The 12,795-nt window shown below is 42.0% G+C and overlaps 2 protein-coding genes across 4 annotated transcripts; both read right to left on the reverse strand.

Moving 5' to 3' along the window:
* Window positions 1-1,040: 1,040 nt before the first annotated feature.
* LOC123991537 (putative nuclease HARBI1) lies at window positions 1,041-3,037 on the reverse strand. Of its 2 annotated transcripts, XM_046293160.1 has the most exons (4): window positions 2,918-3,037; window positions 2,265-2,819; window positions 1,872-1,954; window positions 1,041-1,777 (listed from the first exon to the last, which is right to left on the reverse strand). In XM_046293160.1, the coding sequence occupies exons 2-4, from the start codon at window positions 2,734-2,736 to the stop codon at window positions 1,718-1,720; spliced, it is 615 nt and encodes a 204-aa protein (XP_046149116.1). In that variant the 5' UTR covers window positions 2,737-2,819; window positions 2,918-3,037; the 3' UTR covers window positions 1,041-1,717. The 2 variants fall into 2 exon arrangements, with proteins under 2 accessions (XP_046149116.1, XP_046149124.1); XM_046293168.1 differs by lacking the exons at window positions 1,041-1,777; window positions 1,872-1,954 and adding an exon at window positions 1,972-2,195 and having other exon boundaries at window positions 2,265-3,035.
* A 99-nt stretch (window positions 3,038-3,136) lies between these two features.
* On the reverse strand, window positions 3,137-5,313 carry LOC123991551. 2 transcript variants are annotated; one of them, XM_046293179.1, is made up of 6 exons: window positions 4,937-5,313; window positions 3,993-4,063; window positions 3,729-3,905; window positions 3,577-3,638; window positions 3,405-3,494; window positions 3,141-3,317 (listed from the first exon to the last, which is right to left on the reverse strand). In XM_046293179.1, exons 1-6 carry the CDS (start codon window positions 5,092-5,094, stop codon window positions 3,225-3,227), a joined length of 651 nt encoding a protein of 216 aa, XP_046149135.1. In that variant the 5' UTR covers window positions 5,095-5,313; the 3' UTR covers window positions 3,141-3,224. The 2 variants fall into 2 exon arrangements, with proteins under 2 accessions (XP_046149143.1, XP_046149135.1); XM_046293187.1 differs by lacking the exon at window positions 3,993-4,063 and having other exon boundaries at window positions 3,137-3,317; window positions 4,937-5,045.
* Window positions 5,314-12,795: the final 7,482 nt, after the last annotated feature.

Genomic DNA, 12,795 nt, shown 5'->3' on the forward strand with positions numbered 1-12,795 from the left:
TATTAGCATTGATATAAAAGCCGGCTGGTCGTTCATTCTATCGGTTCAGTTGCCAGAGACGCAACCCAGTTGCTAAGTATTTTTGTTCTGTATCTATGGACGCGACCCAGTTGTTTGTTCAAACTGTTTTATTGTCATACTGGCTGGCAACGTATTTATCCCTTGCTTGCTAGCTAGCCAACTACGGCTAACTTACAATCACGTTCAAACTGTGCAGCCAGAATAACAGCAAAGTAGCTGCATTTGCATTTGTTTAAGCTGTTTTCTAGTGACATTTATTTGGAAACATCCATAACAATGGGCTAATGATACACGATGACACCTGGGGCCTGTTGCACAAAACTAGGATAAGGGATTAAGCCAGGATATCTTGGTGATCCTGGCTCAATTGATCTGTAATCCGGTTGCACTAAAGATGGATAGGGGGCAGGAGGATATGTTATGGTATAAATTACCATGGAGATTTATTCTGTGGAGCTAGCCTGCTCCAGACCAGGCTAAATTCCAGGATCTATTTAATCTCATCCCTAATGTCAGTCAGCAGTCACCACAAATGGAAACCAATAGTTATTTCACTGCTCACTATACATTGTTATCACATATAACTAGACCCACTGTCATTATTTAAACGTTTGTGATCATTAATTTCAATGATTTTGGATAAAAAAATATTTTTAGATGTTGCTATCATTAGATAATTTACAGTTTCCCATAGACTATATATAAAATGATACGATATTAGGGCCACAGAGGGGAAAAAAAGACAAGTCATAATATTGTAACCAGTTGTTTTAAAGGAGGTCAGTTGTTAAAATGACAGATGCGGGGCATTTCGTGAAATTGTACTTCAGTATGGTTTCATAAACAAAGACATGCTGATGTGCCAGAATATTAAGTATCACATTGTCATAAGTATCAAAACTGTAAAAACAATATGTAGCTTTTCTGCAGAAAGAACCAGCCTCATAAATGTATGACTTTATCCTTTTTCTTCAGTGTGGCCCTAGTACTCTGTCATATAAACAAATACACATTCCATATGAATATAAAAACACAATGTGTAACATTATGTTCCTTTATTGAATAAGGACAAAACAAAGCAGGTAAACCATCAGCTCCTTTCGAAACTGAAGTCACAGTGACTCTACAAGATGGAAAGCACAGAATCCAAGCATATTATACAAAATGATACATACACATTCAAAGGTGTAAATGCAGGACTAATCCATACACATCAACTGAACAGACAAATGAATGGATGCAGTAGCCTCCCTGCAGCCTTGTATTACACACAGTATACCGCACAAACATCATAAGAGGCCAAATTCGTAAAAAAACGAACCCAAAAAAAAACAAATTCCTCTGCCACCGCAGGACATATTTAACCAAAATTGAAAGCACACATACTAACTAAAATAATTCAACACATATTGGTCCCTCAGCAGCCGACCACTGTCGTCATCAGGGAAGATTGCCGGATTGTCCCAGTCCATGGCTGGTGGCACTCTGGGGGCCCTCTCCTTCCTCAGGCAGGCCACATTGTGGAGGACAGCACAAGCCACAGTAATATCACATGCCCTAACAGGGCTGACCCTTAATTTGTGAAGGCAGTGAAAGCGTGCCTTCAGGAGGCCAAAGGTCATTTTAACTCTGGCCCAGGTCCTGGCATGGGCATGGTTGTAGGCCTGCTGTGCTTCCTGGGGGTCTGTGAAAGGTGTCAGGAGAAAAGGCTGGCAGCCATACCCCCTGTCTCCCAGCAACACACCAGAGAATTCACCTGTCAACACAAAATCTCATCATTACTACCTCATAAACACAGTGATATTCTTGACACAGCCATGATGGTTATAAATAGGGGTTGTGTGGCTTACCTTGTGATAGGCACTGATAGATTTCAGAGGCCCGAAAGATTCTGGAGTCATGGACTGAGCCAGGCCATTTTGCCACAACATTGCTGATCACACAGTCAGCATTGAAGACCATCTGAAATCATAAGATGAGGAATATTACACCAATCAATGCACATCACTGGCAATGCAGAGTGTTCGTCAATGGACAATATCAAAAAGTTATGTTCACCTGAACATTAATGCTGTGAAAGGATTTCCTATTCACAAAATCGGCCTCATGGGCACCCGAGGGGGCTTTTATCCTTATGTGTGTGCAGTCCACTGCACCGATGACATTGGGGAAACCTGTCACACAAAGTAATGAGTATCCTACTATGTGTTAACAGTTGTCCTGTAATTTGTAGATCCTCTTACCTGCAATCCTATAGAACTCCTCTTTGATGTCACAGAGTCTTCTGTGGCCAGGGAAGGAGATGAAGACATCTGCTAATGCTTTGATAGCCAGACACACACTCCTTATTGTGCGGCAAATTGTGGCCTTGTTCAGCTGTTCTGCATCCCCCACTGAGTACAGGAAGGCTCCACTAGCAAAAAAGCGCAAGGCCAGACAAACCATTTGCTCCACACTCAGTGCATGGCTCCGTGCAGTGCGGTGCTTAATCCTGGGACCCAGTAGTCTGCATAGATACCTGATGCCATCTGCAGAAAACCTGTATCTTTCATATAGATGGTCGTCAGGGAAGGCCAGTGGGTCCAACCGGTCCCTGAAGACCCTTTCTCGCCTGAAGGCTCTCCTCAGCACAAGTGCTTCTTCATCCACCATATCTCGCACGAATGGGCATGCCATTGTCAGAGCAGAAAGGAACACACAATTTTGGGCCTTCATATAGGCTAGTGGCCACACCTGGTGCTGGGGGGGTGGGCAAAAGAGGGCGATGCCTTATAACGATGACTTGGTTGTACTGATTGCTGGGAAAATAAAAAAAACCTTAGAAAGATGCCACCGTCCTGTGTGCTCACAATAAGAGCTCATATGTCATGGCTCACTTGACTTTACGAGAATATACCTAATTTTTATTTTGAGCTGTGTCATCTTCTTGGAGCTGGGGGAGGAAATACAAATAATGATTAATACATTTGTGTTACAGTTAGCATACAGTGTACATTGAAGGCATATCTCACCTCCCTCTCTCTCTTTTTTTATTTCAAGGTCCAGTTTCCTAATTGTCCTCTTTTTTATTTCGGACTCCAGTGCAAGATTTTCCATCTTTTTCTTCTTGTACTGAATGTCTATGTCTGCCATTTCTATTTGGCGCCGGAGGTGGTTGCCATACAACTTTCTGATAGCTTGTGAGCTCTGTGAACACAATACAATTAGCGCAGCTGGAATTTGGCAGGATGTGGTGTCCTTTTATTAATACGCACTATGTGGCCAGGCTGGTTTTCCCACTGTATTGCATCTGGGTCCTGTAAAAGAAATTAGATTTTTTGATTTTGATGAGGACTCCTCACCATTGTAGAGTAAATAGTACTTTCACAGTCTTACCATGATACCTCATGCCTTCTGGAATCCAGAGAGATGGTCTCCTCCTCCTCATCATCGTCTCCATCATGTGCTGTTGCTGCTGCACTGGGGCCTTCACCCTATCACATTTAATCGGATTCATATTGAAGCTAGTAGACAAGACATGCCAGGCCTACAGTATGCCTTTGATGGAGTACTCACTGGATCAGCATCGTCTGGTGCTTGTGCTGGTGGCTCTAACAGGAACACAGTGCTACCAGACACTGCAAGGCAATAGGTAAACCAAAGTCAGACAGTCCAAATTGATTCAATATGAATGTGGTTGTATCCCATGTAGAGATGGAAGGACATACCTTGAATGAAGCGGGTGGCATCTTGGGAGGAACCTATGCTCGTCTCTTTCCCCCCAGGGATCCCCTCTAAGACGGGCCTGCCTTTATTTAGCTCCAAGGCCATGTCCTCTGCTGGGGTAAGGTCAGCCTTTGGTGACCCACCACCCGTGCCTTGTCTGTGGGTATTCTTTTTCACTGCTAAAACAGTACAGACAATGTGTGAGCAGGCACCTTCTGGGTACAATATATGCTTGTGCTTTGTTAAATATTAGTCAGGGACCATACCATTCTGCAGAATGTTCTTGTATTTGATTTTGACCTGCTGCCATGTCCGTTTTGGCCCGTTCATGTTTAATCTACACACACACACACACATTTAATGGAGTCACACTGCAAAAAAATACTTGGTATTTTTGTCTTGTTTTCAGTAAAAATATCACAAAAAAAAACGTAAATAAAGATGTATTTTCTTGATTTGCTAAATGACCTAGCAAAATAAGTATAGTTTAGACAAAAAATATAAACTTTAAGTAAATGTGTGCTTAAAACAAGCAAATAAAAAATCTGTCAATATAATAAAAATTCTCTTGAAATAAGTTTACTTTTTCCATAAACACTTAATTTTAGAAAAGTTCTCGTTTCACTGGCAGATTTTTTTGCTTATTTTCCTAGGTAATTTTGCTCAAGAAAATATTCAAGATGTTTTTTAGATATTTTTTTTTTACTGAAAACAAGACAAAAATACTAAGTAAGAAAGACATTTCTGCAGTGCAGTGAGCAACCGACCTTGGGTCCTTTGAAAGGCGCTATATAAATTAAAGTGATTATTATTATAGCTCATCTATTTATTCAATTAAATTTGATTTATATAGCACTTTTCACAATTGTTTCATTCTGTCAAAGCAGCTTTACATTAATGAAAGCAGGAGAAACACAAAAAAAACGGTGGACAACATAAGAAGCAGAGTACAACGGCTAAGATTAAACCGTACTGAGCGTAGTAACGTTAAATAATAATGTAAGGCTTTAATAATAGTTTATCATAGCTTTATACAGTGTGATGGACTTACTTTACACAATTTCACTCATATTTGCAGTGCATTTCAATTAAAAATTAAACCGTTTCATAATTACAGTACAACTGCGTTTTTGGAGATGTGAATTAAATATTTGAATTGTAATTGTGATGTTTCAGCGGAGCGGTGAGTGTGTAATTGTGCACTACTTACGCATTCAGGCGGTCTGCAATACTTTGCCACGCTTTTTCTCTTTGCTTTATCATTGTGGCGGTGTTGCCTTTCTTCTTAATTATATCTTTTACCTCCTCGTATGCCTCCATGAGGATTTGTGCTTCCGACGGGGAAAAGTACGCGGCTCTAGTTGCCATGGTAAATCAGTTAATCTGTGATCTGTGGCGGGGTCTATTCGAGTGAGCCGTGAGCGCGCACCTATCCAGGATTGGTTTCACCTGGCTTAATGAATCCGTGTCTGCTCATCCTGGCTTGGTCTTTGTGCAACCAATTAAGCCTGGACGCACATGTTTTGGCTTCATTGAGCTCAGCTGAGTCATTTATCCCGGATGTCTTAATTCTACTTTTGTGCAACAGGCCCCTGACATAGACAATGTGCTCTTTCATCACTGTTGTTCAGAGGAGCTAGCCAACAACACAGCTAACAAAATCACTTCAAACTGAAGCTCGAAAGACTGCAAACTAGCTGCATTTCTTCTAAAATGTCTTTGTATATATCCATAAAAAAATTGCTGATTCATGATGTTGGATTCTAGCTGGAAATATACTTACTATACTAGAAGTTAATGATTACATTGGTGGCAGGTAGCCTACTGGTTAGAGCGTTGGACTAGTAACCGAAAGGAAGATCAAATCCCTGAGCTGACAAGATAAAAATCTGTCTTCTGGACAAGGCAGTTAACTCACTGTTCCTAGGCCGTCATTGAAAATAAGATTTTGTACTTAACTGACTTGCCTAGTTAAATAAAGGTAAAATAAAGTATAAGGAATGTATATGTTGGGGTCAATGGAGGGTGGATAAGAACTTATAATTTCTTAGGGATCCCCAACGCAGTAGCTACTCTTCCTGGGGTCCAAACACATTAAAGCACTTACAGTACATATAAAACAGTACACTACATATTTACAATGCAAAATGTATAATACCACCATACAACAATATTACAATGATGCGTGTGTCTGTACCTTTTGTTTGTGTCTCTTCACAGTCCCCGCTGTTCCATAAGGTGCATTTTTACCTGTTTTTAGAACAATTTGATTTCACTGCTTGCATCAGTTACCTGATGTGGAAAAGAGTTCCATGTAGTCATGGCTCTATGTAGTACTGTGTGCCTCCCATAGTCTGCTCTGGACATGGGGATTGTGAAGAGACCTCTGGTGGCATGTCTTGTGGGGTATGCATAGGTGTTCAAGCTGTGTGCTAGTCGTTTAAAGAGACTGCTCGGTACATTCAGCTTGTCAACACTTCTTACAAAAACAGGTAGTGATGACGTCAATCTCTCTTACACTTTGAGCCATGAGAGATTGACATGCATATCATTAATGCTAGCTCTCAGTGTACTTTTAAGGGCCAGCCGTGCTGCCCTGTTCTGAGCCAACTGCAATTTTCCTAAGTTCCTCTTTGTGGCACCTGACCACATTACAGAAGTCTAGGTACTACAAAACTGGGGCCTGTAGGACCTGCCTTGTTGACAGTGTTGTTAAGAAGGCAGAGAAGCTCTTTTTTTTATGGACAGACTTCTCCCCATCTTAGCTACTTTTGTATCAATATGTTTTGACCATGACAGTTTACAATCCAGGGTTACTACAAGCAGTTTAGTCACAATTTTTTCCAGAAGTTTACTAAAGGGTTGGTAACAGGCTATTTGAGTCAGTAAATGGGGCTTTACTATTGGGTAGCGGAATGACTTTTTATTTCCTCTAGGCCTGAGGGAACACACTTTCTAGTATACTTGTGGCAAAATTGTCCGCTATTATCGTCAGTAATTTTACATCAAGACCCCCAGTGGCTTATTGTTGATAGACAATTATTTCACCTCTTCAACACACTGAATTCAAAAGCACAACACTTATCTTTCATAATTTGGTCAGATATACTTGGATATGTAGTGTCAGCATTTGTTGCTGGGATGTCATTCCTAAGTTTGATAATCTTGCCAATGAAAAACTAATTAAAGTAGTTGGTGTAATGAACACGAAGGGAGACAGAGAGATGGTTTCAAGCGCAGGGCACAGCAGGTGTTTATTGCGAAGGACCACAGGAGGAGGCAGGTAGCTGGGTCCAGGGGCAGGCTGAAGGTCATACACAGGAGGAGGCAGGTAGCTGGGTCCAGGGGCAGGCAGAAGGTCATACACAGGGGGTCCAAAAGGGCAACAGTACAGGCTGGGAAAAAGCCAGTAATGTAGTCTGGGAGATCAGGCAAAAACTATCATACATGGGAGGCGTAACTCACGAGGAAACCCAGCACTCTGAAAGATGAAACAAACAATACCTTACAGTGATGGGGTGCAAAGAACTGCACTAAATAGTGTGTGATAATCACATACAGATGTGTGAACAGGTGATTAGAATTCAGGTGATTGGGATCTGGAGAGTGAGCTGCGTTCAGGGGATCAAGGTGTTTTGAGAGTGTGAGTTGGAAGCAGACGTTACAGTTGGCAATTTCAGTGGGTTTTGTGATGAATGAGCCATCTGATTCAATTAATGATAGAGCCAAGTTTACCTTTTTCCCAAAATGTCATCTAAAATGCTCCAACGCTTTTTACTATCATTAATTTCCATTTCATAGTATAGTTTATTTGTATTAAGTTCAGTCACATGATTTCTTAATTTGTAATACGTTTGCCAAACGATTGGGCTGCCAGACTTATTTGCCATACCTTTTGCCTCATCCCTCTTAACCATACAATTGTTCAATTCCTCATCAATCCAAGAGGATTTAACAGTTTTCACAGTCATTTTCTTAATGGGTGCATGCTTATTACCAACTGGAATAAGCTATTTCATAAATGTGTCAATTGTAGCGTCTGGTTGCTCCTCATTACACACCACATACAAGCAAATATTCTTTACATCATCAACATAAGAATCACTAGAAAACTTATTGTATGACCTTTTATACACTATATTAAGCCCAGGCTTTGGCACTTTGGTTCTCCTAGATATGGCTACTATATTGTGATCACTACATCCTATGGATTTGGATACTGTCCCCACAGTGACCATACGTATATACCCCAACCAGAAGCCATGGATTACAGGCAACATCCGCATTGACCTAAAATCTAGAGCTGCTGCGTTCAAGGAGTGGGACTCTAACCCGGAAGCTTATAATAAATCCTGTTATGCCCTCCGACGAACCATCAAACAGGCAAAGCGTCAATACAGGACTAAGATTGAATCGTACTACACCGGCTCATCAGATGTGGCAGGGCTTGCAAACCATTACAGGCTACAAAGGGAAACACAGCTGAAAGCTGCCCAGTGACACGAGACTACCAGACGAGCTAAACTACTTCTATGCTCGCTTCGAGGCAAATAACACTGAAACATGCATGAGAGCACCAGCTGTTCCGGAAGACTGTGTGATCACGCTCTCCACAGCCAATGTGAGTAAGACCTTTAAACAGGTCAACATTCACAAGGCCACAGGGCCAGACGGATTACCAGGACGTGTACTGCGAGCATGCGCTGATCAACTGGCAAGGGTTTTCAGTGACATTTTCAAACTCTCCCTGTCCGAGTCTGTAATACCAACATGTTTTAAGCAGACCACCATAGTGCCTGTGCCCAAGAACATTAACATTAACATTAGTAACCTGCCTAAATGACTACCAACCCATAGCACTCACATATGCAGCCATGAAGTGCTTTGAAAGGCTAGTCATGGCTCACATCAACACAATTATCCCAGAAGTCCTAGACGCATTCCAATTTGCATACCGCCCCAACAGAACCAAAGATGATGCAATCTCTATATTGCACTCCACACTGCCCTTTCCCACCTGGACAAAAGGAACACTTATGTGAGAATTCAATTCATTGACTACAGCTCAGTGTTCAATACCATTGTGCCCTCAAAGCTTATCAATGAGCTAAAGGACCCTGGGACTAAACACCTCCCTCTGCAACTGGATCCTGGAATTCCTGACGGGCTGCCCCCAGGTGGTAAGGGTAGGTAAAAACACATCCGCCGCCCTGATCCTCAACACAGGGGCCCTTCAGGGGTGCGTGCTCAGTCCCCTCCTGTACTCCCTGTTCACTCCTGACTGCATGGCCAGGCACGACTCCAACGCCATCAATAAGTTTGCCAACGACACAACAATGGTAGGCCTGATCACAGACAACGACGAGACAGCCTAGGAGGTCAGAGACCTGGCCATGTGGTGCCAGGACAACAACCTCTCCCTCAATGTGATCAAGACAAAGGAGATGATTGTGGACTACAGAAAAAAAGATAACCATGCACACCCCCATTCTCATCGATTGGGCTGCAGTGGAGCAGGTTGAGAGCTTCAAGTTCCTTGGTGTCCACATCACCAACAAACTAACATGATCCAAGCACACCAATACAGTCGCGAAGAGGGCACAACAAAACCTATTCCTGTTCAGGAGACTGAAACAATTTGTCATGGGTCCTCAGATCCTCAAAAGGTTCTACAGCTGCACCATCGAGAGCGTCATGACTGGTTGCATCACTGCCTGGTATGGCAACTGCTCGGCCTTTGACCGCAAGGCACTACAGAGCGTAGTGCGAACGGCCCAGTGCATCACTGGGGCCAAGCTTCCTGCCATCCATGACCTCTATACCAGGCGGTGTCAGAGAAAGGCCCTAAAAATTGCCAAAGGAAGGTCCCAAAAATTGCCAAAGACTCCAGCCACCCTAGTCATAGACTGTTCACTCTGCTACCGCACGGCAAGTGGTACCAGAGTGCGAAGTCTAGGTCCAAGAGGCTTCTAAACAGCTTCTTCTACCCCCAAGCCATAAGACTCCTGAACATCTAGTCAAATGGCTACTCAGACTATTTGCATCTACCTACATGTACATATTACCTCAACTAAACGGTGCCCCCACACATTGACTCTGTACCGGTACCCCCCCCCCGCCCTGTATTTAGTCTTGCAATTGTTATTTTACTGCTGCTCTTAAATTGCTTGTCACTTTTATTTCTTATTCTTATCTGTATTTTTTAAAACTGCATTGTTGGTTAGGGGCTCGTAAGTAAGCACTTCACTGTAAGGTCTACTACACCTGTGGTAAACGGCATATGTGACGAATACATTGGGATGATTTCATTCCTGTGCTATTTGACTGATAACCTGAACCAGGTTGCAGGCACTGGTTACAGTTTACGTTTTTTCTTGAGTGGGCAGCTTGATGAAAGCCGGTCGATATTTAAATCACATAGAAAATATATTTCTCTGCCGATATCCCATACATTATCAAGCATTTCACACATATCCAGACACTGACTGTTAGCACTCGGTGGTCTATAGCAGCTTCCCATAAGAATGGGCTTTAGGTGAGGCAGATGAACCTGTAGCCATATTATTTATTTTTTATTTAACTAGTCAAGTCAGTTAAGAACAAATTCTTATTTACAAATGACGGCCTACCAAAAGGCAAAAGGCCTCCTGTGAGGACTGGAGCTGGGATTAATAATAAATATAGGACAAAACATACATCACGACAAGAGAGACAACACTACATAAAGAGAGACCTAAGACAACAACATAGCATGACAGCAACACAACATGGCAGCAGCACAACATGGTAGCAGTACAAAACATGGTACAAACATTATTTGGCACAGACAACAGAACAAAGAGCAAGAACAATAAATTATGCAAAGCAGCCACAACTGTCAGTAAGAGTGTCCATGATTGAGTCTTTGAATGAAGAGATTGAGATAAAATTGTCCAGTTTGAGTGTTTGTTGCAGCTTGTTCCAGTCGCAGGTGAGATGGGAGGGGAGAGATGAATTCACTAGGGAGGAGTCTCTGCAGGGCAGCTCTGGCCAGTCAGTCAGAGAGTGGTAACACGGTGGCAAGGCAGTGGCACGATGACCAGGCTGAGAAGTGGAAAAGGTCTTAGAGTGAGCCCTATCCAGGATATTCTGCAATGTCTCAATTTTGTTTACTCTGGACGTTCAGTTCAGACATATTTTCCTCTGTAAGCTGACAGTTTCTACATTTGAAATTTGTCCCAAAAATATTATCCCTGAACTTAAGATCAGGCCGAGCAACAGAGATCTATTGGCTGTTTAGATGTACAATCAGTTGACTCCGCCTAGTAGGAGGGTATAAGTGCTGGTATAAGTGCTGGTATTTGTCTCTGTAGCTGTTTGACCCAGTGGGTGAATAAACTTGGTTTGATCTTTTACTAGTTTCCCGTGAGTTTTCACTCTGTTTGTTCAGAACTTAACAGTTGGCGTTATCAGCAGGATTCACCACGATTTATAGATAGGATAGGTCCGAAGTGGGGGTATTCCTCTGCGAGATCCGTAAGTGGGACGAAAGTCTCAGCCTCAGTGGCTGTGAGGCCATAGAGTGTGTGTATGGATAAATGATCATGCTTGTGTACTAGTACAACATTTTGTAGAGAAGTAGTCCATGTAGAAGGATAAAGGAAGGAAGTGCATACGGTGGAGAATAGGAGATTTCTGAGAATATCTGTTCTTAAAGATGAAACATGTCAGTGAGTGGGAATGTGGATAGTGATAAAGTTATGGAGGAGTACATCATCTATGGTTAGAAAAGCAAAAAGATATTTGAACGTTGTTTGACCATGATTTGAGTATATTAACAGTAGCAATAAGGAGAGAGGTTGGTTTATGCTCAATTGGGCCGGGGAACCGTGACAGATTATGTGACAAATTATGTGGAAATAGGAAGACAACTGTGAATAATTTTAGCAATGTGTGTTGTTAACAAAAATTATATTTGAAGCATGACACTGGTATAAGACATTAGGTCTCCTGTATTCTCCAGTAGTGGCAGATGCTTTATTATTGGTTCTAATACAAAGTATCCAGTGCAATAACCAATTAAAAGGCACACATACCAAACTGCTCTACGGGGAAGAGGGTATCACTACCTTGAAAAATGTTAGAGGGTGTGTATTAGAGCTGTGAGTGAGGAAATCTGAACACCCTAGACATAACCAACATTGAAATGACATGGTTTCTGACACTCCCGTAAAAGGGGGAACAGAAGAGGAAAACTATAGCAAAGTCATTGATGTGCTAAAAGAAACGCACAAGCATTTTACCAATTCGGCTAGAATATGGGAAAAAATTAGGCTAAATAAAATCCAATCTAATAAAGAATTCATAGATGCTATTGTGAGTTGGCACAATGACATAAAATTAAAATAAAAAGCTGAATATACCGTTTTTGTCACGCCCTGACCTTTATTTCCTGTGTTTTGTATTTAGTTAGTATGGTCAGGGCGTGAGTTGGGTGGGCAGTCTGTTTGTTTTTCTATGATTTGGGTATTTCTATGTTTCGGCCTAGTATGGTTCTCAATCAGAGGCAGGTGTCATTAGATGTCTCTGATTGAGAATCATACTTAGGTAGCCTGGGTTTCACTGTGTGTTTGTGGGTGATTGTTCCTGTCTCTGTGATTGCACCAGATAGGACTGTTTTGAGTTTTCACATTTCTTGTTTTTTGTAGTCAGTTGTTCATGTGTGCCTTAACGTATTAAAAAGAACCATGGACACTTACCACGCCGTGTATTGGTCCTCTGATAAGTTTCGCCTCATTCATTACAGAGATCCTTATTATTCTCTATGTTTTCTTAGGTCAGGGTGTGACTCGGTGGGAAATTCTATGTTTTCTGTTTCTTTGTTTTTGGCTGAGTGTGGTTCCCAATCAGAGGCAGCTGTCTATCGTTGTCTCTGATTGGGGATCATACTTAGGCAGCCCTTTTTCCCACCTTTAGGTTGTGGGATCTTGTTTTCTGTTTTGTGTCTTAGCCTGACAGAATTGTGCGTTTTCACTTTTGTTATTTTGTTTGCTTTGATCTACTCTTCCTACCACCAACGACAGCCGTTAC

This window comes from Oncorhynchus gorbuscha, linkage group LG02 (assembly GCF_021184085.1).
Source record: "Oncorhynchus gorbuscha isolate QuinsamMale2020 ecotype Even-year linkage group LG02, OgorEven_v1.0, whole genome shotgun sequence".
In the NCBI taxonomy this organism is placed as follows: domain Eukaryota; kingdom Metazoa; phylum Chordata; class Actinopteri; order Salmoniformes; family Salmonidae; genus Oncorhynchus; species Oncorhynchus gorbuscha.